Consider the following 26,194-nt stretch of genomic DNA (forward strand, 5'->3'; position numbering starts at 1 on the left):
GGTGTGTCTGTCCGGCTATACACTCTAAAGTTTGTGGAGCGTACCTACACGTAGCGTTGCATCAAAAGAAAGCTTACGATTCCGGAACGGTCGTAAGCGTATTTAAGTTTCGGTGACTCAAAAATTGTGCCCGCGGTGCCCAAAAAACATTCAAAATTTCGCTCATTATCTGCTCATTAGCATTGAGTGACGTCGAGGTCGACCAATCGTACGGTCGAGCGACCCGACGGTTGACCAATCGCTGCGTGGCAAGGGCGGGTAACTTGCGCGTGCGGGCGGGCATTCCTAGAGTCGAGTGACGGGCCGATTGACCAATCCTACGCTTCGGTGACCTGACGGTCGACCAGTCGGTGCGTGTGTGGGCGAGACTTATCGTTCTGAACCGAGGTGAGTCGCCGCCATCTTGATTCCAAACTTCATTTCTTTTTCCCTCTTTCTGCGTCTTTAATAAAAAAGTTGCTTTTAAAACACATACTGCTTTTTAAAAAAGTTAATTACTTCTGAATCTTTTATCTAATCTCATTAATTTCCTACCGTTCCCCGTTTTTGCAGGGTAGGCCTCGAAGCCCTGGGCGTTTGTTTGCCAGCCATGCTGGACCCTAGGCAATTGTTTTGTGGCAAGCTCCTCCCGCCGCCCCCCCCCCCCCTCCCCCCCCCCCCTGCTGGGCCCGATTCTGAACCAGCGGCCAGCCATCTTGGTAAAGGCTGGCTGGGCTCACTGCAAGCTCCTCGCGCTTCATTCGGGGGGGGGGGGGGGCAGGGCTCGGGAGGGGGAGCGGAGAGGGTTACCCCAGCAACCGGGCTCGCCAGCCAGAATCGGCTGTCTCAAGCCACTCAGGCCCGGTTCCGGAGATCGGGAGGCGGAGAGGGGAGGAGGGTTACCAAGGCAACTGGGCCCGGCCAGCCGCAATCGGCCGTCTCAAGCCCTCAGCCTCAGGCCTGGCCTCAGGGAGGCCGGGGTTCAGGCTGACCGGGGCGCTGCGCTCGGCATGTCAGTGCGTGGGGCAGCACAGGAGCTCAGCGGAGCCATCGCCAGCAGAGGGGAGAGGGTCTGCTGGCTCCGCCCTCCTCCCTTTCTCTCCCCCCGCCCCCCCCCTCCTTGCCCCACCTCCCCCCCCTCCCCCTCCTTGCCCACCTCCCCCCTCCTTCCCCCATCTCACCACGCCTCCCCCCTCCTCCGCTCTTCCCCCTCCTCGCTCATCCCCCCTCTCCCTCCGCTCTTCCCCCCTCCTCCGCTCTTCCCCCACCTCCGCTCTTCCCCCTCCTCCGCTCTTCCCCCTCCTCCGCTCTTCCCCCTCCTCCGCTCTTTTCCCCCCCCCCTCCGTCCCTTGCCCAGCCCAGCAGCAGATTTAAACCGCCCCGGCCCAAAACAGCCCTGGCAACGCCGGGCCCCCCCAGCCAGTTAAATATATTCAAGAAGGAGTTGGATATATTTCTTAAGGCTAAAGGGATCAAGGGATATGGGGAGAAAGCAGGGACAGGGTACCAAGTTTGGATGATCAGCCATGATCGCATTGATTGGCGGAGCAGGCTCGAGGGGCCGAATGGCCTACTCCTGCGCCTATCCTCTATGTTTCTATCTAGTCTCTCTAATTAACTGCCTTCAGCTGCTCTGAAGTGTAGGCCTTGTATATCCCTTTATAACCCTGCTTAAGGCTGGGAAATTTAGATTTTAAACAGTAATTTTAATCGGAGGCCCTGCAGAGTGTACAACAGCCCTCCCCTTTAACTGAAGGGGAGGGGTGTTGAAAGGTGGCAGCACTCTGCGGCGCACTGCCGATCGCGCCCAGTCATCACCTCGGTTACTGCCCCACCAGGAAGTGGAGCGCCTGAGATTGCGCTCCATTTCCTGTGTGGGGCGGGACGCCAAATTTAGCGGCTGAGGCGGTACTTCGCTGCCGGACCCTAAATGTCTAGCCTGAACTCGGTTACGCCCCGGGGCGATAACCAAATTTCGCGCCCTTAATATTTGAAATAGCTTACTTTGCCAGCTGCGCAGGAATGTATTTCTGCCTTGGATTCAGTGAAAGCTGCTAAAGGTTATATATATCTATCAATTAAGGAATATGGAGCAAAGGTGGGAAAATGGAGTTGAGGTGCAGAGCAGCCATGATCTAATCGAATGGCAGAGCAGGTTTGAAGGGCTGAATAGCCTACCCCTGTTCCTAATGTTCCACCATTCCATGATGTCATTCACCCTGGCACCAGGGTTTCAACATAAAGTTTGGGACTGCCAATCACGACTGCAAATACACCTGCCTATAGAATCACCCACAACTACCACTCTCCTATTCTTGTAGCTTATCTACATTCCTCCCACCCTTCCTAACCACCCCCCCCCCCCCCCACGCCAACTTGGATAGTCCCTTGCTCCGTAATGTTGCTCAAGACCACCCTCCTGTGAGTCACTGTTCACCTCATACTTGCCTAACATTGAGTATCTATTCAACATTTCCAGTTACTCAAGGGGCTCCTTGTCTTCCACTGCCGCCCTGTAAATGATCACCCACTCTCACTTTCTACACTATCCCTGTGTCCTGAACTGTGTGGCACTGCCTCTTGGGTAACCACGTCATAGCGAGTAAAATCCAGAAACCCCTCATCCTCACCAATATTGTGGCATGTGGCCAATTTCTCCTTGGGCACAGGGATCTTCTGATTCAGAGACTCAAGTTACTGATACTTAGTGCCCCTAGATACACTGAGAATCCATGATAGCCCACATACCGCTTGAAAATTCCCTGAACTGTTATCCCTCTGTCAAACTTGAAAATGTAGATAGCATTTGCCTAAATTCCCACCAACAACAAACTTGGCCACACAAATATTAATTATAGTGCAAAGCTCTAGTTTAACCGCACCCCAATTTTACACTCCCTCTAGTTGGAGCAACAGCCATTGCATCTTTTAATAGAATAGTAGATATATATTTGTAGCAAAGAAGATACAGGGCAATGGAGAGATTAGAGCAAAGAGCTGGAACATACATGATGAGCTGAATAACCTGCTGTGCTGTAAAATTTTAATGAACCATTTGAGAACAGCTTGCCCTCAGACTTCATCAAACACATTAAGGGGGAAAAATGTGGTTGCTTTGCGCTGCCCGTTAAGAGGGCGCTAATGGGGCACAAAGCAACTAGCGCCTGAGCGCAGCGATGTTTGCAGCACTTGCGAAATTGACCAGACATTTTGCGGTGGCACTAAACACTGCCGCCCCAATCTCCTGCGTCCGCAGATCGTGGTGTCAGTCGAGCGTGCAACGCCCCGGTAGCGCCCTGGACCGGATATTGAGTGGCGGCCCCTGCCTTTCTGCCTGCCGCTAGCAACGACAGGTTGAGGGGAACGTTTTGCAGTCGGGATGGGACTGGGGGAGCGCTACTTAAAGGCGACCGTTTCCTGCCTTTGTTTGTCTGCGACATTTTTGCACCACGCATTCTGAGAGAAACTTCTGGAGAGAGAACGCTGTGTGATGGAGTTTTGGGTACTGAGCAGCACTTTGCAGGTTCATTTTGATTTGACCTTCCTTGCATCGATTTAGAAGAGACTATGGGGGCTCCACTCTGAGCTCTTTCCCTGGGCCTCTCCATTGTTCTTTCCAAAGATTTGAAATACAGGTCTCTCCAGGCCGAGATTCAAGGCTGCAATGAGCAGGATGTGGATGGAGAGCAAGATCGACCCTCCCCTTTAAGGCCTAGCCGGCGCCAGTGTGTCTGTGTTCCATTGCTGACTGATACCACATGAGCTTCGCCAGCTCTCTGAGGTAGCGCCTCGCTCCTCAGCGTTAGCGCCTTAAGAGAGGTGTGTAGCACCTGATTAAGCGCGCCAATCACCTCCAGGGGTGATAGAAGCCAAGTTTGCAGTCGAAGGCGATAATTAGCGCCAGGCACTAAACTTTGCACCCGGCCGATAATTGCGCCCCAAACAGGGCGATACCGAATTTCTCCCACTAAGTTCCTTCAGCCAGGTTAACCACATCTGATGCACCAAGAGTCCTGTCCAATTCACCCTCCTCTGACTTTAACTCGGTAAAGAGCCCTTCCACATTTTCCTTCTGTACTTGGGTCTTTCTTTCTGAATGTGATGATGTTTTGCAGTAATGTTTAGGGATGGAATGGTCTGCAGCCCCAATCTGTTCTGTATGAAAGGATTTTTCTACATTCTTTTGATTTGATCCTTATTTTCTTCTGAAGGAAGCAGGAAATCCCAACACTTTTTTCCATGAGAAAAAGTTTACTGAGAACAACCTCTAATTTTTTTTGGTGTTGGCAGTGAAACTTCCTCCATTGTCATTTGTTGGGGTCTGCTCTTCATGATGAAATACCCAGAGATTCAGGGTAAGAATCCAACACATTACACTTTCATCTCAAATTACATCCTACGTGACTGTGACCAAGGTAAACTATCCCTCCTCATCCTTCTCAAGCTGTCTGCAGCCTTTGACATGATTGGGCACACCATCCTCCTCCAACGCCTCTCCTCCATCATCCAGCTGGGTGGAACTGCCCTTGCCTGGTTCCACTCTTATCTACCTAGTCATAGCCCAAGAATCACCTGCAATGGTTTCTCTCCACACTCCCGCACTGTTACTTCTGGAGTTCCCCAAGAAGCTATCCTTGGCCCCCTCCTATTTCTCATCTACAGGTTGCCCCTCGGCGACATCATCCAAAAACACGTCAGTTTCCAGATGTATGTTAATGACACTCAGCTTTACCTCACCACCACCTCTCTCGACCCCCTCCACTGTCTCTGATTTGTCAGACTGCTCTGGAGTTCCCACCCTAAACCCCTCTGCCTCTCTCCCCTCCTTTAAGAAACTCCTTAAAACCTACCTCTTTGACCAAGCTTTTGGTAATGTTCTCCAAATAAGAAGATAAGGAACAGGAATAGGCCAATTTTTAAAAAAAAAAAAAAATTTTTTTTAATTCATTGATGGGATGTGGCTAGCTCTGCATTTAGTGCCCATCTCTAATTGCCCTTGAGAAGATGGTGGCGAGCCGCCTTCTTGAACCGCTGCAGTCCATATGGTGTAGGTACACCCACAATGCTGTTAGGAAGGGAGTTCCAGGATTTTGGCCCAGCGACAGTGAAGGATCGGCGATACAGGTCCAAGTCAGGATGGTGTGTGGCTTGGAGGGGAACTTGTAGGTGGTGATGTTCCCATGCGTCTGCTGCCCTTTTGTCCTTCTAAGTGGTAGAGGTCGCGTGTTTGGAAGGTGCTGTTGAAGGAGCTTTGGCGAGTTGCTGCAGTGCATCTTGTAGATGGTACACACTGCAGCCACAGTGCGCCGGTGGTGGAGGGAGTGATTGTTGAAGGTGGTGGATGGAGTGCCAATCAAGCGGGCTGCTTTATCCTGAATGGTGTCGAGCTTCTTGAGTGTTGTTGGAGCTGCACTCATCCAGGCAAGTGGAGAGTATTCCATCACACTCCTGACTTGTGCCTTGTAGATGGTGGAAAGGCTTTGGGGAGTCAGGAGGTGAGACACTCGCTGCAGAATTCCCAGCCTCTGGCCTGCTCTTGTAGCCACAGTATTTATATGGCTGGTCCAGCTCAGTTTCTGAATTGGCCCCTCAAGCCTGCTCCGCCATTCAATAAGATCCAATCTTGTCCTCAACACCACTTTCCCGCTCTCTCCCCATACCCCTTGACTCCCCTGTAGTTCAAATATCTGTCAATCTCCGCCTTGAATATATTCACTGACTCCACCTCCACAGCTCTCTGTGGTAGAGAATTCCGAGGGTTCACGACCCTCTGAGAGAAGAAATTCCTCATCTCCGTCTTAAATGGGCGACCCCTTATTCTGAAACTATGCCCCCTAGTTCTAGATACCCCCACTAGGAGAAACATCCTCTCAACATCCACCCTGTCAATCCCCCTCAGAATCTTATATGTTTCAATAAGATCACCTCTCATACTTCTAAACTCCAATGAGTATAGGCTCAACCTTTCGTCGTACGTCAACCCCTTCATCCCAGGAATCAACCTCGTGACCCTTCTCTGAACTGCCTCCAATGTAAGTATATCCTTCCTTAAATATGGAGACCACAACTGTACGCAGTACTCCAGGTGCGGTCTCACCAACACCCTGTAAAGTTGCTTCCCTACTTTTATACCCCATACCCCTTGCAATAAAGGCCAACATTCCATTAGCCTTCCTAATTACTTGCTGTACCTGCTTGCTAACTTTTTGTGTTTCATGTACTAGGACGCCCAGATCCCTTTGTACCGCAGCATTTTGTAGTCTCACATTTAAATAATAATTTGCTTTTTCATTCTTCCTTCCAAAGTGGATAACCTCACGTTTTCCCACATTATACTCCATCTGCCAAATTTTTGCCCACTCACTTAACCTCTCTATATCCCTTTGCAGACTCCTTGTGTCCTCCTCACAACTTGCTAACCCACCTATCTTTGTGTCATCAGCAAATTTGGCGACAGTACACTCGGTCCCTTCATCCAAGTCGTTAATATAGATCGTAAATAGCTGAGGCCCCAGCACTGATCTCTGTGGCACCCCACTAGTTACTGATTGCCAACCAGAAAATGACCCATTTATCCCGACTCTGTTTTCTGTTAGTTAGCAAATCCTCTGTCCATGCCCATTTTTACCCCCAACCCCGTGAGCTCTTATCTTGTGTAGTAACCTTTTATGTGGCACCTTATCGAATGCCTTCTGGAAATCCAAATACACTACATCTACTGGTTCCCCTTTATCCACCCTGTTCGCTACATCCTCAAAGAACTCTAGCAAATTTGTCAAACACGATTTCCCGTTCATAAAACCACGTTGACTCTGCTTGATTGTCTTATGATTTTCTAAATGTCCTGCTATTACCTCCTTAATAATGGATTCTAGCATTTTCCCAATGACAGATGTTAGGCTAACTGGCCTATAGTTTCCTGCTTTCTGTCTTCCTCCTTTCTTGAATAGTGCCGTTACATTTGCGGTTTTCCAATCCGCTGGGATCTCTCCAGAATCCAGGGAATTTTGGTAGATTACAACCAACGCATCCACTATCTCTGCAGCCACTTCTTTTAAGACCCTAGGATGCAGGCCATCAGGTCTAGGGGACTTGTCGGCCTTTAGCCCCATTAGTTTGCCTAGTAGTTTTTCTCTAGTGATAGAGATTGTTTTAAGTTCCTCCCTTCCTATAGCCCCTTGATTATCTATTATTATTGGGATGTTTTTACTGTCTTCTACCATAAAGACCGATCCAAAATAATTGTTTAGAGTCTCTGCCATTTCTCTCTTTCCCATTATTAATTCCCCAGTCTCATCCTGTAAGGGACCAACGTTTACTTTAGCTACTCTCTTCCTTTTTACATACCTGTAGAAGCTCTTACTGTCTGTTTTTATATTGGCCCAGAAATTCAGGTCAGGGGCTTCCCGCGGGTGCAAGCCCCCGACCTGCACTTACCTAGCGCGCCGGCCGCTGAGCTGTGGGCCTCCTCCAACTGCCGGCGCGCAGTGCTTGCGTATCCCAGGGGCGCAGTTAGTTCGATGCGTCCCCTGGGATCACGTGGGCCATGGAGAGCCAATGGTAGCAGGGAATGCTTCATTCATAAGTTTGACAGGAAGAGCTGTCAAACCTATAAATACTATAAGCCCCAAGACATCACTAAAACCTCAAATAATTTTTTTTTTTAATCACATTTTTAAAATAAACTATAACTATTATAAACAATAATTTAAATTTTTGAAAAAATTAATTACATTTTCTAACGGGGCTAAAAATAAACTTACCTTTCTTTAAATTATTTAAAAATAATAAACCTGTGGGAAAAAATGTTTTAATTTTAATTAATTCACCACTTACCTTGTTAAAAGCAGGCCTTGCGCCTGCTTTTTAAAAGTGTAACTGCTGGAGACTTACCCTCCCGGAGAAACCTGGAAAAAACCCGTAAGTTCGATGCGCACGCGCTGCCTCTCCGGCGCATGCGTTCGACTTCTGAACCCCTTCTTTCAGGGGAATGGAAGTGCCGGTTTCCCACGCATGTGCAGTGCATGCACGAAACCGGGACTTTCGCTGGGCCTACGCGTGAGTACCCCATGTGTACTCACGCGTTGGAACCTGAATTTCTGGGCCATTATTTGCTAGTTTACTCTCATACTCTATCTTCTCCCTCTTTATAATTTTTTTAGTTATTCTTTGCTGTTTTCTAAAAAATTTCCAATACTCTGGCCTACCACTAATCTTCTCAACATTGTATGCCTTTTCTTTCAATTTGATACCATCCTTAACTTCCTTAGTTAGCCACGGTTGGTGCATCCTTCTCGTAGAGCCTCTGTCGCGGTCCTGAGTCCCCTGCTTAGGGAGTGCGGTCAGGCGCTGGAGTGCGTATGCACCCAGGTTGTGACTTTCTGCCTTCAGACCCTGCAGAGATATCTGTACGTCGAGGATCCCCCTAGATGGTGTGCGCTGGCGACGTATTTCTTCCACCAGTTACATGGTCTGACACGCAGCTTCTGTTTGTTAACTTGCGGGCATCCATGCTTCCTTGCAGGAGCTGCCTGTCTTTTACTGGGATCTGATCAATGTCTGGAATATGCTTGACTCCACCCGGAACTCGCCCCCATCAGGAATCTGCACCTCCACGATTGTTTTCACGGGGCTGGAACAGAGGAGGACGCTGGCTGCCAAAGTAACTAGAGTCGGGGATGTACTGTATGGTGGAGGAGTGGGCTAACTGTCGCCAGAGGCACTGGCATACAGGATATCCTGGTGCTACGTCTGGCCCACGGCCGATGCCATCCAGGCACTAAAGGCTACACTCGGCCCTGACTCCACTAGGCGTGAGTTACAAGGACTGAATTAGACTGAGTGGGTTACAAGGACTGAGGTAGATGGAGAACTACAAGGGTTAATTACAAGCGACGAGTTACAAGGGGCGAGATAGAAGGAAGGAATTAGAAGGATTGAGTGATGAGGACTGAGTGACGAAGACTGAGTTACAAGGGGTGACTACTAGGGATGAATTACAAGGGGCGAGTTAGATGGAGTGAGTTACAAGGGGTGAATTAGAAGGACCAACTTAGAAGCAGCGACTTAGAAGCAGCAAATTACAATGATTGAGCTACAAGGACTGAGTTACAAGGAGCAAATGACAAGTAGCCAGTTATTATAAGGAGTGAGTTACAAAGACAAGAATGCACCTAGTCAAACTAGATTGGGGCCGTTTTTTCTATGGTTTGCTCCTTGGCGATACACTTATTTCCTTGTGACATAGGCCTGTGATGCTGGGTCTCCACCCTCTTTGTGATGCTCGTGTGTACACAGGGATTTCCTGGGTCGAGCACAGAGCACTGGTGCTTAGAATCTGTCTCTCTGCTTGGTGGAGACCCAAACATAGGGCACCCACAGCAAGTGGGCCTTACTAACAACATAAGAACATAAGAAGTAGGAGCAGGAGTAGGCCATACGGCCCCTCGGGCCTGCTCCGCCATTCAATAGGATCATGGCTGATCCGAACCTAGACTCACGTCCACTTCCCTGCCCTCTCCCCGTAACCCCTAATTCCCTTATCTGCTAGGAAACTGTCTATCTCCGTTTTAAATCTATTTAATGTCGCAGCTTCCACAGCTCTCTGAGGTAGCAAATTCCATAGATTTACTACCCTCAGTGAAGAAGTTTCTCCTCATCTCAGTTTTGAAAGGGCAGCCCCTTATTCTAAGATTATGCCCCCGAGTTCTAGTCTCACCCATCAGTGGAAACATCCTCCCCGCATCCACCCGATCAAGCCCCCTCACAATCTTATATGTTTCGATAAGATCACCTCTCATTCTTCTGAACTCCAATGAGCAGAGGCCCAACCTACTCAACCTTTCCTCATACGTCAACCCCCTCATCTCCGGAATCAACCGAGTGAACCTTCTCTGAACTGCCTCGAGAGCAAGTATATCTTTTCTTAAATATGGAAACCAAAACTGCACGCAGTATTCCAGGTGTGGCCTCACCAATACCCTGTATAACTGCAGCAAGACTTCCCTGTTTTTATACTTCATCCCCCTTGCAATAAAAGCCAAGATTCCATTGGCCTTCCTGATCACCTGCTGCACCTGCATACTAGCCTTCTGTGTTTCATGCACCAGGACCCCCAGATCCCTTTGTACTGTAGCACTTTGCAGTTTCTCTCCATTTAGATAATAACTTGCTCTTTGATTTTTTCTGCCAAAGTGCATAACCTCACACTTTCCAATATTGTATTCCATCTGCCAAATCTCTGCCCACTCACTTAGCCTGTCTATGTCCTTTTGCAGGTTTTTTATGTCCTCTTCACTCACTGCTTTCCCTCCCATCTTTGTATCGTCGGCAAACTTGGATATGTTGCACTCGGTCCCTTCCTCCAAATCATTAATATAGACTGTAAAGAGTTGGGGTCCCAGCACTGACCCCTGCGGAACACCACTAGTTACTGATTGCCAGCCCAAGAATGAACCATTTATCCCAACTCTTTGTTTTCTGTTAGATAGCCAATCTTCCACCCATGCCAGTATATTACCCCCAATCCCGTGATTTTTTTTATCTTGATCAGTAATCTTTTGTGTGGCACCTTGTCAAATGCCTTTTGGAAGTCCAAATACACCACATCCACTGGTTCCCCTTTATCCACCCTGTATGTTACGTCCTCAAAGAATTCGAGCAAATTTGTCAAACATGACGTCCCCTTCATAAAACCATGCTGACTCTGTCCTTTTAAATTACTGCTTGTGCCAAGTTCCCTTCGCTCAGAGGATCTGAGAAGAGGCTGGGAGCAAAGTCCTGGGGAGGCAGCAAAAAGATATTCCCAGCAGGAATACCCACTGACTGAAACCCTCTATCTGCTGTTTTTAGAGAACAGCCAAATAGGACCAGCCGGTGGCCATTACTTCTCAGGCCTGCAGCAGTGGTTGACGAAATCCTACCCTGCTTCTAGGCACAGGCCCCTGCCAATAGGCCAGGCCTTCGTTGGGGAAAACATACAGTTGCGTTCAGGTCAGGCAGACGGTTTGGGTGCACTCCAGCAGATTTGCACACAGGTGACCCTATCCAATTCAATGCTAAGGACACGGGTGAAATCTGTTGAATTTGAAATCTTCCTGTAGTTGCAGGAGTTGAACCTCACCCTCCATTGCAGTTTCAGATATTTCCTCTAATTCTGCAGTGGATTTACTTGGTGTTTCACTGCCAGGCCCTAGTTGGGTGGGTAGATTGTGCTGATTGTCTATGTTGAAATGGATGACTATTCTCGAGTGGCTGATCTGCAGCCTCAGTGGCAAATTGAAAATCTACACCATTGTCTCATTTAATGCCGGGCAGCCAATGGTCAGTGGTCCATCAACTTGACTGTAAACCCAAGGCCCATGAGTAATATAAAGGAGTTACACTTTTGAGTCATGAGAAGGATCAGCGACTGAGAGCCAGAGGATAGGCTGGGGATTTGAGTGAGGGGGATTAGGGGGGACCTTTCCTCATGATAGTTAAGAATGCAAAATAACTTCCCTCAACCCCCCCCCCCCCCCCCCACCCCCTTCACGCAAAGCCGCAGCCTGTTCTAGTATCCAACACCTTTTCTAAAGTTGAGAATGACCTGACAGAATTTTCATCGAAACCTATAAAATTCTGTCAGGCCTGGACAGACTAGATGCAGGAAGGATGTTCCCGATGGTCGGGGAGTCCAGAACCAGGGGTCACAGTCTAAGGATAAGGGGTAAGCCATTTAGGATTGAAATGAGGAGGAGTTTCTTCACCCAGAGAGTGGTGAACCTGTGGAATTCTCTGCCACAGAGGGCGGTGGAGGCCAGTTCATTAAATATATTCAAGAAGGAGTTGGATATATTTCTTAAGGCTAAAGGGATCAAGGGATATGGGGAGAAGGCAGGGACAGGGTACTGAATTTGGATGATCAGCCATGATCTCATTGAATGGCGGAGCAGGCTCGAAGGGCCGAATGGCCTACTCCTGCTCCTATCTTCTATGTTTGACTACAATCACTAAACGTTTCCTCTTTAACCTACATATTCCCAGGTGTGCTGACCTTCGTATATACATAAAAGCAAATTATGCTCCCTGTGCCAATGCAGATAATGTGTAATCTATGAATAAGAGAATTATTAAGCAAAACTGAAAAACAGATTATTGAGATAACCAGAGTGAAAGTTCCTGTTAGTTATTAACTTTGGTGCAAATAATTGATTGCTACAGTTCAAGCTGATTGTCAGTGACTATGTGGGTGAAAGAGGAAAGGCTAGGTGATTGTACAGATTTACAGAGTCACGTGATCCTCATTTTTATAAAGGTGCAGATACTGGAACTCCCACAGAGAGAGATATTGCAGACAAAGGATAAGAATGGCTCTGGCTGGACTGCTGGCGTTTGTGCTGTGCGTTCTCTTTATCATACTAATTTACTTCAGGACAAAATCAAAGACTGCGCCCAACTACCCTCCTGGCCCAACTGGACTCCCGCTCATCGGCAACCTACACCAGCTGAATCTGAGTCAGGTCCACCTGTCTCTCATGGAGGTAAGGGAGAGAATCACTGGAGAATTCAAGCAAGGTCACTAACTCATTAATTTGATCATATTTTATTCTAATAATGAACTCTATGGATAAATTAATGAATGGTGAGTGGTTTGTTTTCCTAAGTAAATGGTAAGCTCTAGGAAACATCCTTGTGAAAATTCAGTGATCTAGTCGATAAAGTAGTAAATAAAAGCTGTCAGCCAGAACTTGCAGAACCTGTTTAACGTCAATGAATCGTCGAAACTGGACACTGAATTCAATTGCCTGCTTCTATTTGGAAAGGACATTTCTTGATGAATTTTCAGTTCTCTTTATACATGGCTTGTCTGAAATAAACATTACAGAATGTGACAGCCAACCAGATTGAAATTAGTCAACAACAAATGGCTACTGCTGCATACTCTGCCCCAGAATTCAGTTAGGTTCAGGGACCAGAAAATTGGCTCCCAGGCTGGTCCAATGTTGTGGTCCCCAAAAACGTGATTGGTTGTAGATGGCTCCTCCCCCACTAGTGAAATTACAAGAGGGAAGGAAAACCAAAATGGTAGGTCTACATCAAGTTTAAAAATTGTAGTTTGTCTTTTAAAGGCAACGGGGCAGAAATTCAGTTGTTAGCGCCTTAAGAGGGCGATAAGTGGGGCGCGATGCGGCTAGCGCCCGGGCGCGGAGAGATCTGCGCCTCTCGCGAAATTGAGCGGACATTTAGCGACGGCGCAAAACCGCAACGCCCGCTCAGCTGCGCGCGCAGATCCTGACGTCATTTCATAGTGCAACGCCCTTGGGGCGCCCCAAACCGGAACTTCAGTGGCGCCCCCCTCCTTTCCGCCTGGCGCTCCCAGCGACTGGTTGACTGGAACGGTTCCCAGTCGCTGTGGGGCTGGGGGGGGTGCTATTTAAAGGGGGCTCTTCCTGGCTTCTTTGTGGTAGCCATTTTTGGACCACTCCTTCTGTGAGAGAGAGAGAGATTTGCAGAGAGACAAAGGGAGAGAGCTTTCTGCATTGAGTCAGCGCTCGCACAGGTACTTCTGGCTTCGGCCCAGAACTTTGTAGTTGGTTTGATTTTTCACTGGCATAACCTTGAGTGGCCACATACTATGGGGGTCTGCAATGGGTGGAAACGTTGGGTTTCTCCATTGCATTGAGAGGGCTCAGAGACGCCGAGAGAGAGTGCCAATCATGGCCAGACGGAGGAGGGCCAACAGGCGTCGGCACAGGAGGCCTTACCCTCCCAGGGTATTCCGCCAACAGTTCTCATACCTCAACATGTCTGAGGAGCAGTGTTTTCGGAGGCTTCGATTCAGCAGGGAGGTGGTCACTGAGCTCTGCCACCTGCTTCAGCCAGATCTGCAGCCTCAACTGAGGAGCAGGACATCTCTGTCGGTGGCAGTGAAGGTGACAGTGGCTCTCAACTTCTATGCCACCGGCTCCTTCCAATCCGCTACTAGGGACATTGCCACAGTTCGCGGTGCATTGCTACATCCGCCAAGTCACGAATGCTCTTTAAAAGGAGACATCAGTACATTTCCTTCCCCATGACCCTGGACAAGCAGCAAGAGCGCGCAATGGGATTTGCAAGAATAGCGGGCTTCCCCATGGTCCAGGGCGCCATTGACTGCACGCATGTGGCTTTGCGGGCGCCGCAAGAAAATGCCGAGGATTACCGCAACCGGAAGGGATTCCATTCGTTGAACGTCCAGTTGGTGTTTGACCATAGACAGCTGATACTAGCTGTCAATGCCTGCTTTCCAGGCAGCAGCCACGACGCCGTCATCCTGCGCCAGACTTCTGTGGCAGACCTTTTCGAAGCCCTGGCTCACCCAGGAGGCTGGCTTCTCGGGGACAAGGGCTATCCTCTGTGCACCTGGCTGATGACCCCACTCCGTACGCCCAGCACCCCTGCTGAAGAACGATACAATGAGAGCCATCAAGCGACCAGGAACATCATTGAGCACACAATCGGCGTGCTAAAGCAACGGTTCCGCTGTCTGGACCATTCCGGGGGAGCCCTTCAGTACTCACCTGAGCGAGTCTCCCATTTTGTTGTAGTGTGCTGCATGCTGCATAACCTGGCAATCCTCAGGACTCAGCCACTGCCACCAGACATTGGAGCACCAGCAGAGGAGGAGGAGCACCAAGACGGGAAGGAGGCACAAAGTGCAAGGGCCGTCCGTCAGCAGCTTATTGTAAGTTGGTTCTAGGCCCCCTCTGAGGGAATGGCTTGTGCCATTGAAAGAACATGAATGGAACCGTTCCGCAACCCCTGAGCCGGTTAAGGCAACAAATAGTTCAAAGAGCAAACATGCACAATCTGAATAAAGACACTTCTTTATTTAACAAACTGTGTGCCCTTCCCGCATGACAAAGTAACAGAGAAACCCCCAAAAAAAGCAGTCAGACACATAACTGGCTCTCACAACCTGGAGACGATGAACAAAAGAGTAAACAAAAAATGACCACGATCCTCGGCCTTCACTAAAAAAATTAACAGCATTTTGCCACACCTTTTTGCCCTTCGAGGGTGATCTGCTTCGCTTGCGAGATTGGCCCCTTCCCACCCTGCAGCTCCTCCACAATGGGACCCCAGTGGCTGCAGCAAGACTGGGGGAAGGCTGCTGAGTGTCAGAAACTGAGACTGCAGATGCCCTTGAGGGACGGCCTGGACCAGCTCTAGGGCTGGAGGGCCCGGCTGCTGACTGCTCCAACTCTGCATGGGCGGCAGCAGTCTGTCCTACAGGTGGTGGCAGCTGCAGTGGAGAAGTGACGGTGTTGGCAGCAGGAATGCTGCCATCCTGACAGAGGACAGCCACTCCCTGGTCGGACGACACACTGGCACTCCCACGGGGCAGCACTGCAGCATGCGGAGCAATCTGCTGAAGCACAGACTGCTGGCCTGCGGCGCGGTGAGGGCCCCGGCAATTCGTGCCCGATCCAGCGAGGGTGGCAGCAGTCAGTGCTCGTGTGGCCTCAATCTGCGGCTGCATCAGACCAGCCACTGACTGCATTGCACCACTAAGCACTTGCGTGGAAGCCGCCTGTGCTGCACCGAAGTCCTGCAGACTCCTTGCCTGTGCTGCACCGAAGTCCTGGACACTCCTTGCCAGTGCTGCACCGAAGTCCTGGACACGCCTTGCCAGTGACTCAATGGATTCGGGCATCCTTGCCACTGCAGCCATGAGCTCAGTGTGCCTCTGCTCCGCCTGGGCGCCCATTTCAGCGAGGAGCCGCACCTCTTCTGCGCTCACTGTAGCAGGACTGGAGGCCAGACCCTCCCTCCGGGGAGAAGGCCGCCGAGCTTCCCTACCCCCCCCCCCCCCCCCCCCCCCCGTGTTGCTGCAGCCCACTGGGCCCCGGAGCTTCACCCTCCTCAGACCCTTCCCCCCTGCTCCCCTCCAGGGAAGACGTGTCCCCATTATGGCAGTGGGCTGCCTCGGCTGAGGGTGGCACTGATGGTCCAGCTTCCTCTTCCTCCTCGCCTTCAGACTCACTCACAGTGGCAGCTTGAGGGCCCACCTCCTCACCTGGCGAATCAGCATCTGAAAGCAGGGAGGTACAAGAGTTGCTTTAGCGTGGACAGGGCGGCAGCGAGGGAGGCATGAGTGCTGCAATGCACTGTATTGGTTCGATAGTGGCAAAGGATGCTGGTGTGAGGCACAAGTGGAAGGAGAGAGGTCAAAAAGGTGATGACCTTACCATTGCTGTCCAGAACGGGGTCGGCATCTCCAGTGGCGACGGGGCCAATCATCCGGCCTGCCATAATCCGCTGGACTCGCTGCTCCAGATTGCTGAGGTCTTGAAGGTGAGGCCGGCCTCCCCCGGTCCATTGCTGCTGCCTCCTGTTATGGGCCAGCTTGCCCTGCAAGAGAGAGGACGGGCTCTGAGTACAGTGTGAAGCCCTGATCTTGGCTGCACTGCCTCCCATGGTCGAATAGCCCTTAGTGTGTAAAGTGCTGAATGTGCGTGTGAGTTTCATGAAAGGCCCATAGGTGTTGGATGAGGGCTGGGCATTGGGGCTTTCAGGACCCTTTGGCCATAAAGTGAGGTGCGCATGCAGGGATGAAGAGGATACTGAAAAGGGTATTCACCCTGACGACCCGAGTGAGGTCGTTGAACTTCTTCCTGCATTGCACAGGGGTCCTAGGCACCATGCTGCTGGAGGTCACTCTGTGAGCCACCTCCCTCCAAGCTTTGCGATAGTCATTGGGCAGCGGCCTCCTGCCACTGTCCGGAAACAGGATAGATCGCCTGCGCTCCACCGCACCAACCAGAACCTGCAAGGCCCCCTCACTGAACCACTGCGCTCGCTCCCTGGCCCCCTCCATGGTCCTAGGCGTTAGACTGTGGCAGCAGGTCTGTCCAGGCTGAGAATCAGGGCTCCGATGCGCAGGGTGTGGCTGCAATCCAAGATCGAACCTCCCCTTTAAGAGCTGACCGGCGCCAGCGTGTCTGCGTGCAATCGCTAACTGGCCGCACCTGCGCTGCGCCCGCCCTCGGTGGTAGCGCCTCGCTTCTCCGGCTTAGTGCCTTAGGACAGTCGTGCAGCACCTGTTTTAGCCCTCCAAGCACCTCTTGGGGCGAAGCAGGTCAATTTAGCAGTAGGTGGCGATAATTTGCGCCGGGCGCTAAATTTCGCGCCCGCTCGAGTATAACGCCCCAAACGTGGCGATACTGAATTTCTCCCCCAACATGTTTTAGAATTGTGGGAGTACTTTCAACAGGAAATTGTCTTCTTAAACTTTCCTTCCCTTCAAGATAGGTGCATCATTGCTGTGGAATGGGGGCTTTTTGAAAATTTGCCCGTTGTCCCAGAGGAAAAACCCTCAAACAACTGAGATTTTGCTTCTCCTTAAAGCTGCCATCTTTTAGTGAGACTAACAGTTAATTGTGGCTAAAGGAAGACTTGAAATGAAGGACTGCATACAATGGTAGTTGGGTAACAATTCTTCTAACCCCTTTCATTTCAAACCCTTGCAGCTATCAGTGAGAGGAGACTTTCATCGAGTACTTCTTGAAGCTGGGTTGGTTTCTGGATCAGAGAGATCAGGTTTAAATGGAAATTTGTAACTCCTTGTTTAAGGCGTGTAATGAAGTTACTAAATCAGACATCACTCCATCCGCTGTGATTTGTTTTTACCTATTAAGTTTTATCTTCGTGTTTTTCAGTTATCTGAGAAATATGGCTCGATATTTTCTCTGCAACTGGGGCAACAGAAAACAGTGGTGCTGATGGGGTATGAGGTGGTGAAGGATGCTCTTGTCAACTATGCGGATGAATTTGTGGGGCGCCACCAGACTAGACTGTTGAAGATTTCCAGAAAAAATTATGGTGAGTTCAGATAATCGTTGCTGTCACTGTACTGCTGCACAGCTTATTGCATGTGGTTTATGTGTGGCCTGATTATTTTTTGTGTGCGCAAGCCTAATGAAGGTTCAAGGCCCATGGTGCAGGACACCTCCAAACTTAAAAATAGTAGGAAAGAGACGATAAATGAAGAAGTAATCTGTCTTTCGGATGAGATGATAAACCTCTCAGGTGGACGTAAAGAGCCCATGGCACTACTCAAAGAAGAGCAGGGGAGTTCTCCCAGTGTCGTGGCTCATATCTATCCCGCAACTATCACCAATAAAAGTCAGATTATCTGGTTGTAAGATCTTAATGAGTTCTTGGACAAGACACCAATAGAAACATAGAAGAAGGAGTAGGCCATTCGGCCCCTCGAGCCTGCTCCGCCATTCAATGCGATCATGGCTGATCATCCAAATTCAGTACCCTGTCCCTGCTTTCTCCCCATATCCCTTGATCCCCTTAGCCTTAAGAAATATATCTAACTCCTTCTTGAAAATATTTAATGAATTGGCCTCAACTGCCCTCTGTGGTAGAGAATTCCACAGGTTCACCACTCTCTGGGTGAAGAAATTCCTCCTCATCTCTGTCCTAAATGGCTTACCCCTTATCCTTAGACTGTGACCCCTGGTTAATAATAATAATTCAACTTTATTGTCATTGTACAACGAAATGTGATCTTGCAAGCTCCCATGAGTCCAGTACAAATAACATTAATATTAAATGTAAATAGCACCGTCCTGGGAGAAGCAAAGCTGCTGCGTCTGAGCGCGCCGCCATTCCATTTCCGCCATTCCATTTCCACCATTCCTCCTGTCCGACAATCTTCAGCCCAACGCCCGGGCCTGCTCACCAGCCGCCCCTCCCGGGGCTCCTTCTGTGACCTTCTCACCAACCGCCCCTCCTCGGGGCTCCTTCTGTGACCTTGTCTTCCCTGATGGTCACCCCTCCAGGTACTAACCAGGCCTGGCTCTGCTTAGCTTCCAAGCCTTGCCAGTGACCCTGTCCCTAGTCCCAGGGCTCCCCCGCCATCAGGAGCAGCCTTCCTGCATCTAGTCTGTCTAGGCCTGTTAGAATTTTATAAGTTTCAATGAGATCCCCTCTCATTCTTCTAAACTCTAGCGAATATAAGCCTAATCGACCCAATCTCTCTTCATACATCATTCCTGCCATCCCAGGTAGGTATCAGTCTGGTGAATCTTCGCTGCACTCCCTCCATGGCAAGAACATCCTTCCTCAGATAAGGCAACCAAAATTGCACACAATACTCAAGGTGTGGTCTCACCAAGGCCCTGTACAACTGCAGCAAGACATCCTTGCTCCTGTACTCGAATCCTCTCGCTATGAAGGCCAGCATACCGTTTACCTTCTTAACCACCTGCTGCACCTGCATGCTTACCTTCAGCGACTGTTGCACAAGGACACCCAGGTCTCGTTGCACTTCCCCTTCTCCCAATCTATTGCCGTTCAGATAATAATCTGCCTTCCTGTTTTTGCCACCAGAGTGGATAACCTCGCATTTATCCACATTATACTGCATCTGCCATGCATCTGCCCAATCACCCAACCTGTCCAAATTGTACTGGAGTTTCTCTGCATCCTCCTCACAGCACACACGCCCACCCAGCTTTGTGTCGTCTGCAAACTTGGAGATATTACATCTAGTTCCCTCATCTAGATCATTAATATATATTGCGAATAGGCAGCAGCCAGTATGTTTGAGCAATAGATCAAGATTTATTAAGCATATAGCGTAATATACTTAACAACAGGCGATAGTTTTAATGAGTAGCTCACAGCCCTTGGTCTCTGGAACCTTTCGGACACAGATGACGTCGTCTTAAGTCTGTTCCTTTGTTCTCGCAGTAAGTCTGTGTAAAGTAGTTCTTTGAGTATCGAGGTTTTAACCTTTTTCTTATCAAAAGTTGGTTTGGCCAGTGTACATATATGGTCTTTAACAAAATCACCTTTTATAATTGGTTCTAATGGTCAAAATACCATGTGACTCAGACTAAGGTAGCATCCCGCCTTTCCAGTATTTTCCGCTGTCTTGTTATCTTGTTTATAGTTTTTCACTCCATTGGAATTTACCATATCCCTTTCATTTCCTGCCTCCCTGGTACAAGGCCTTTATACCAAGGGCCCATATCAGCGCTGTTTCACTAGTCTTGAGGTATCCAGACTATCTCACTTTAATCTACCAGATAAATACCTTAACTTCCATGATCTCTCTCATTTTATGTCCTTATACTAGTTATCCTTTAAATATTATTGCAATTAGTTTTGGTAAGCGAATTCTAATTTCAACTTAGCATCATAATATTTTTTTTAGCAATTTAACCTTCACTCGCACCCTGTGGTTGTTTGTTATCAAAACTTAGTCAAAACTGCTTTTGACTGTCCTTCACAGCTGCATTTCAATTCAATTCAATTCAATTTTATTTGTCATTGTGCAGTACACACGTCTGCTGCATATATGAAATGTTGATTTTTACGAGTCCTCCCAACATTGGAATAAATATGGCATAACAATGATAAAAATACTAATAGAAATACAGTAATAATAAATAAAACAACAGTAATAAATAATAAATTATTCGTTCATGGGTCTTATGGCCTGGGGGTAGAAGCTGTTTCAAAAACCTGCTGGTACGAGACTGTATGCTTCGATATCTCTTACCGGACGGGAGCAGGGCGAAGAGGTTGTGGCTGGGGTGACTTTTGACATTTTGAACAAGTCTTAGCTTTTTAGTTACCCAGGAGTAATTATGGGTAATGTTATTTGGTCAATGGCTACACTTGAATTTATATGTATATGATTCTCGTCTACTAAGTATCTCTAAATATCAGCCTTTCGTACATGGTCATTTATCTCATTGTTGTTAGTGGGACCTTGCTGTGTGCAAATTGACTTCTGCGTTTCCATACATTACAACAATGATGACACTTCGAAAGTAGTTAGTTGGCTGTGAAGCACTTTGAGAAATGCTGAGCTCATGACAGGCATTTTATTAATGCAAGGTATTTCTTTGTTTAATGATAGCAACACCAAGCACAACTTTTGAAAGCTTGTACAGCAAATCAAATCAAATCAACTTTTATTGTCATTGTTAGTGCACAAGTGCAGTACAACGAAATGTAGGCTTGCGGCTCCCGAGAGTGTACATTTAGATTAAGACATTTAAACATTCAACATACATTTGGCTTGTAATACATTAACATAAACATAACCATAATAAAGTGCATTGGCAGATGTGCAGGCTTTAGAGTTTATTTGTGGAGTTCAGTAGGATGACAGCCCTGGGAAAGAAGCTGTTCCTAAATCTGGTCGTATGGGTGCGAATGCATCTGTAGCGTCTCCCAGATGGCAGGAGGGCGAACAGACTGTCCTTTATACATGAGGGCGAATAATCCTTTATACATGTCCTTGTAGCCTCTTTCTCAGCAAAGTTATTGGTCCTTTTAATGTCATGCTGTTCACTCCTGTCCAGCAATTCTTATTCTATTTACTTGTACTGTACCAAAGTTTTAAAAAGAATTCTCTGACTTGCAAAACCAAACATTTACCCAAGTACCAATTTTATCCCAACCTTGTTCTTTGATTTTTCTCCCAGGTGTTATTATGGCGGAAGGTGAGTCATGGAAACAAATGCGAAGGTTCACAATATCGACTCTGCGTGATTTCGGGATGGGCAAGAAATCCATTGAAGAGAAAATATTAGAGGAAGCCTCTTACTTGAGGGATCTGATTGAATCTTTTAAAGGTGAGTGTCACAAGTCATGGTTTGGACTGAGCCTTTGTAATAGGGGAGAGTTCCGCTGTGTCCTTCGAAACATAAGAATAAAAGTAAGCCGTTCAGCCCCTTGAGCCTGCTCTGCCATTAAGTTAGATAATACCCTTACCTAAAAAAAATCCATCGATCTCAGTCTTGAAAATCCAATTTTCCCAACATCCACAGCCTTTTTGGGGAGAGTTCCAGATTTCTATTACCCTTCGTGTGAAAGTGATTCCTGATTTCGCTCCTAAATAGGCTAGCTCTAATTTTAAGATTATGTTCCCTCATTCTTGATTCCCCCATCAGAGGAAATAGTTTCTCTGTACAGGAAACTTTCAATTAACCGGCCCCTAAATAACCGGAAATGTCGGTTAACCGGCAAAATTCAGGAGTAGGTTCAGGTAACTTTTATTACTTTTTTTACTCCATGTGTTGCTGTGTAAGGGTGTAGCTGCAGCTGTTGCTAAGCTACAGAGACGCTTGCAACTTGTGGCCATTGTTCTGAAGCTAAGCAACAGGGTTTGTTGCTTATCTTTTACTATAGCGTTCGGTTATCCGGAATTGTTGATGAACCGGCACCACGTCGGTCCTGTCCGTGCCGGATAAAAGAAAGTTTCCTGTATCTACCCTATCGAATCCATTTAACATTTTAAACACATTGATCAGATCACCCCTCAATCTTTTCAAGGGACTATAAGACAGGTTTATGCAACCTGTCTTAATAATGAAACCCTCTAAGCCCCGTTATCATTCAGGTGAATCTGCGCTGCACCTCCTCCAAGGCCAGTATATCCTTCCTGAGGTGCAGTGCCCAAAACTGAATGCAGTTACTCCAGCTGGGGTCTGACCAAGGCTCTATATAACTGAAGCATAATTTCCTCCCCTTTGTTAGAGGCTGAGGAGAAAGTAGAAAGGAGTTAAGGCAGGAAACCACAAAGCAGGCTAAAACATGGTTAGAGGATTGGGGGGGAAGTTAGAGAGGGGTTAAAGGCTAAAGGCCGGGGCAAGGATAAGCAGATGAGCACCTCTCAGAAAGGTAGTGAATTTCTTGAGTGTGTCCGGGATAGTTTTCTACAACAGTACAGGAAACTTTCGATTTACCGGCACCTAAATAACCGGAAATCTCGGTTAACCGGCAAAATTCAGGAGTAGGTTCAGGTAACTTTTATTACTTGCCTTCCTCCATTTGTTGCTGTGCAAGGGTGTGGCTGCAGCTGTTGCTAAGCTACAGAGACGCTTGGAACTTGTGGCCATTGTTCTGAAGCTGTTGCTAAGCAGGGTTTGTTGCTTTATACGGAGCTCTCAGCTCCATATCTTTTACTATAGCGTTCGGTTATCCGGAATTTTTGATCAACCGGCACCACATCGGTCCCGTCCGTGCCGGATTAAAAAAGTTTCCTGTATGTGCTAGAGGCAACAAGGAGGCATGCCATATTAGATTTGGTAATGAGTAGTGAGCCAGATTTAGTTAACAGCCTTACTGTGCATGAACATTTATCCAATTGTTTGAAAGGGAGAAACACAAAACAGCTACTAAGATTCTAGATTTAGGTAAGGTTGACTTCAACAGGATAAGACGGAAACTATCCACAGTAAACTGGGCAAATCTGTTAATGGGTAAAATGACAGAAGACCAGTGGGAGATGTTCAAAAATTAAATTAAAGTGATACAGAACCAGTTTATACCCCTGATGAGGGACAAGAGCGCTACTTGCCCAAAAAAAAGCCATGGACAAAACTAAAGAGGTAAAGGACAGCCTAAAACTAAAAGAAAATATATACAAAACTGCAAAAAATAGCAGAGTTCCTGGTGAATGGGAAAGATATAAAGAGCAGCAAGGGGTCACAAAACAGATAGTAAGAGCTACAAAAAGAGAGTATGAAAAGAAACTTGCAAGGGATATCAAAATCAACACAATTTTTTCACAATTATATTAGGAAAAAGAGGGTAGATAGGAGCAATGTTGGCCCATTAAAAACTGAAAGCGATGATACTGTCAATTATAATAAGGAAATGGCGGAATAATTACTTCGCGTCAGTATTTACAGTAGAGGACGTGGTTAGCATGCCGGAAATCCAAAGGAAACTAATATTGAATCAGGGACAGGGTCTCAATATAATTAATGTAAGTAAAATAACAGAAATGTAGAAAATAGTGACACTAAATAGTGACAAATACCCATGACAAAATAGTTTCCATCCCAAGTTTTTAAAGAAAGTAGGTGAGCACATTGCAGATGCCCTAACTATAATCTTCCAATGTTCTCTCAATTCAGGAACCGTTCCTTTAGATTGGAAAATTGCGCACGTCACTCTGCTATTTAAGAATGGCGAGAGAGGGAAACCAGGAAATTATAGGTCAGTCAGCCTAACATCTGTCGTTGGGAAATGGCTAGCGTCTATAATTAAGGATAGGGTGACTGAATGAATATCTTGCAAATTTTCAGTTGATCAGAGAGAGCCAGCATGGATTTGTGAAACCTGTTTCAATTTTTTGAGGAGGTGACTAAAGTAGTGGGCAGTGGAATGTCTATGGATGTTATTTATATGGACTTCCAGAAGGCATTTGATAAAATACCACAAGAGATTGTTAACCAAGTTAGAAGCCCTCGGAATTGAGGGCAAATTATTGACCTGGTTAGGAAATTGGCTGAGCGACAGGAGACAGAGAGTAGGGATAATGGGTAAGTACTCAAATTGGCAGGATGTGACTAGTGGTGTCCCGCAGGGATCTGTGTCGGGGCCTCAACTATTCACAGTATTTACTAATGACTTAGATGATGGCATAGAAAGCCATATATCCAAATTTGACGATGACACAAAGATATTGTAGGCAGTGTAGGTGAAAGCATAACATTACAAAGGGATATCGATAGATTAAGTGAATGGGCAAAACTGTGGCAAATGGATTTCAATGTAGGCAAATGTGAGGTCATCTGCTTTGGACCTAAAAAGGATAGAACAGGGTACTTTCTAAATGGTGAAAGGCTAAAAACAGTGGAGGTCCAAAGAGACTTGGGGGTCCAGGTACATCGATCATTAAAATGTCATGAACAGGTACAGAAAATAATCAAAACACTAATGCAATGCTGGCTTTTATATCTAGAGGACTAGAATACAAGGGGGTAGAAGTTATCGTGCAGCTACACAAAACCCTGGTTAGACCACACCTGGAGTACTGTGAGCAGTTCTGGGCATCACACCTTAGGAAGGATATATTGGCCTTGGAGGGAGTGCAGCGTAGGTTTACCAGAATGATACTCAGCCTCCAAGGGTTAAGTTATGAGGAGAGATTACACAAACTAGAGTTGTATTCCCTAGAATTTAGAAGGTTGGGGTGATCGGATCGAAGTTTAAGATATTAAGGGGAACAGATAGGATAGATAGAGAGAAACTAGTTCCGCTGGTTGATGAGCCTAGGACTAGGGGGCATAAGTCTAAAAATTAGAGCCAGACCTTTCAGATGTGAAATTAGGAAACACTTCTACACACAAAGGGTGGTCGAAGTTCGGAACGCTCTTCCGCAAACGGCAAGTGATGCTAGATCAACTGTTAATTTTAAATCTGAGAGCGATAGCTTTTTGTTAACCAAAGGTATTAAGGGATATGGGCCAAAGGCGGGTATATGGAGTTAGGTCACAGATCAGCCATGATCTCATCGAATGGTGGAACAGGCTCGAGGGGCTCAATGGCCTCCTCCTGTTCCTATGTTCCTAAGACGGAGTATGGTTAGAGGCTGGAAGTGAAGAGGAAGGTAGAGCAGTGTCCGAGGGATGAAAGGGAGGAAGCGATAGATGGGAGAGGAAGACAGAGCTAGGCAACTTTTTTTTTTTAAAAAGATAAAAATTCACAATTCATTGATAAAGATTACAAACTGGGCAAGCAGAGGGGCAGCAAAAAAGGGCCCAGAGGCCAATTTTGAACATTAAACAAATATAAAGATAAAAAATATTCATATAAAATAAAAAAATCATAATTCCTGACCATAGTGGGCAGCAGTGAGGGATGACATCCAATTGGGTGATGAGTGGGAGGAATATGGCTAGACTGGTGGATCTTGAGGCTCAATCTCTTTTATAAAAAAAAAAAAAAAAATGACTTAATTTTTGGGCAAATTGCACTTAAAAATCAAGTTTAGGAGACTAAAATGAATATTTAAAAAATGTATATATTAAAGATGTATGGAGAGGGCAGCAGGCCCAACTTGTGAAACAATGGGACTGGTAACTTGAGGCTATATGGACAGTGAGGTTGGGCCCAGGGAGTTGCAGGAAGAAGGAAAGTGGTTGAGGTTGAGGGGGTTTCTGGCCTCCTGCTATCCACCTTTTGGGAAAATGAGTGGAACTGGGCAGGGGATGGAATGGATGGAGTGTTAGGAGTGAGGTGAGTGACAGGAGTAGAGTGTATAGTTCAAAGGGGAAGAGGTAGGGCTAGTGGTCGGAGTAAGGGGTGAGAGGAAGAGGTTCTGGGAATGTGAAGGGCGATGGGAGAATGGACGAGTGATTGGGGTAGGGATGGGAAGGGAACCATTGAGGGACATGTTTTCCCTGTAGCACCCACCGCAAATGCAACCTTC

The 26,194-nt window shown here is 47.4% G+C and overlaps 1 protein-coding gene across 3 annotated transcripts in view; it reads left to right on the plus strand.

The window, feature by feature from the left end:
• LOC147096478 (cytochrome P450 2K1-like) overlaps window positions 1-26,194 on the plus strand; it is a 42,837-nt gene that overhangs the window by 2,690 nt on the left and 13,953 nt on the right. The window contains exons 1-3 of one of the 3 annotated variants that reach the window (XM_085975266.1): window positions 12,127-12,500; window positions 17,661-17,823; window positions 21,456-21,605. In XM_085975266.1, the coding sequence (XP_085831392.1) occupies window positions 12,327-12,500; window positions 17,661-17,823; window positions 21,456-21,605 (487 nt within the window). In that variant the 5' untranslated portion in view covers window positions 12,127-12,326. Of the gene's footprint in view, window positions 1-12,126; window positions 12,501-17,660; window positions 17,824-21,455; window positions 21,606-26,194 lie in introns of those variants that run through there. The other 2 variants (XM_085975267.1, XM_085975268.1) reach the window with 2 other exon arrangements.

Source organism: Somniosus microcephalus, unplaced genomic scaffold, assembly GCF_052327205.1.
Source record: "Somniosus microcephalus isolate GS21.2 unplaced genomic scaffold, FLI_Smic_1.0 unresolved_chr1, whole genome shotgun sequence".
In the NCBI taxonomy this organism is placed as follows: Eukaryota; Metazoa; Chordata; class Chondrichthyes; order Squaliformes; family Somniosidae; genus Somniosus; species Somniosus microcephalus.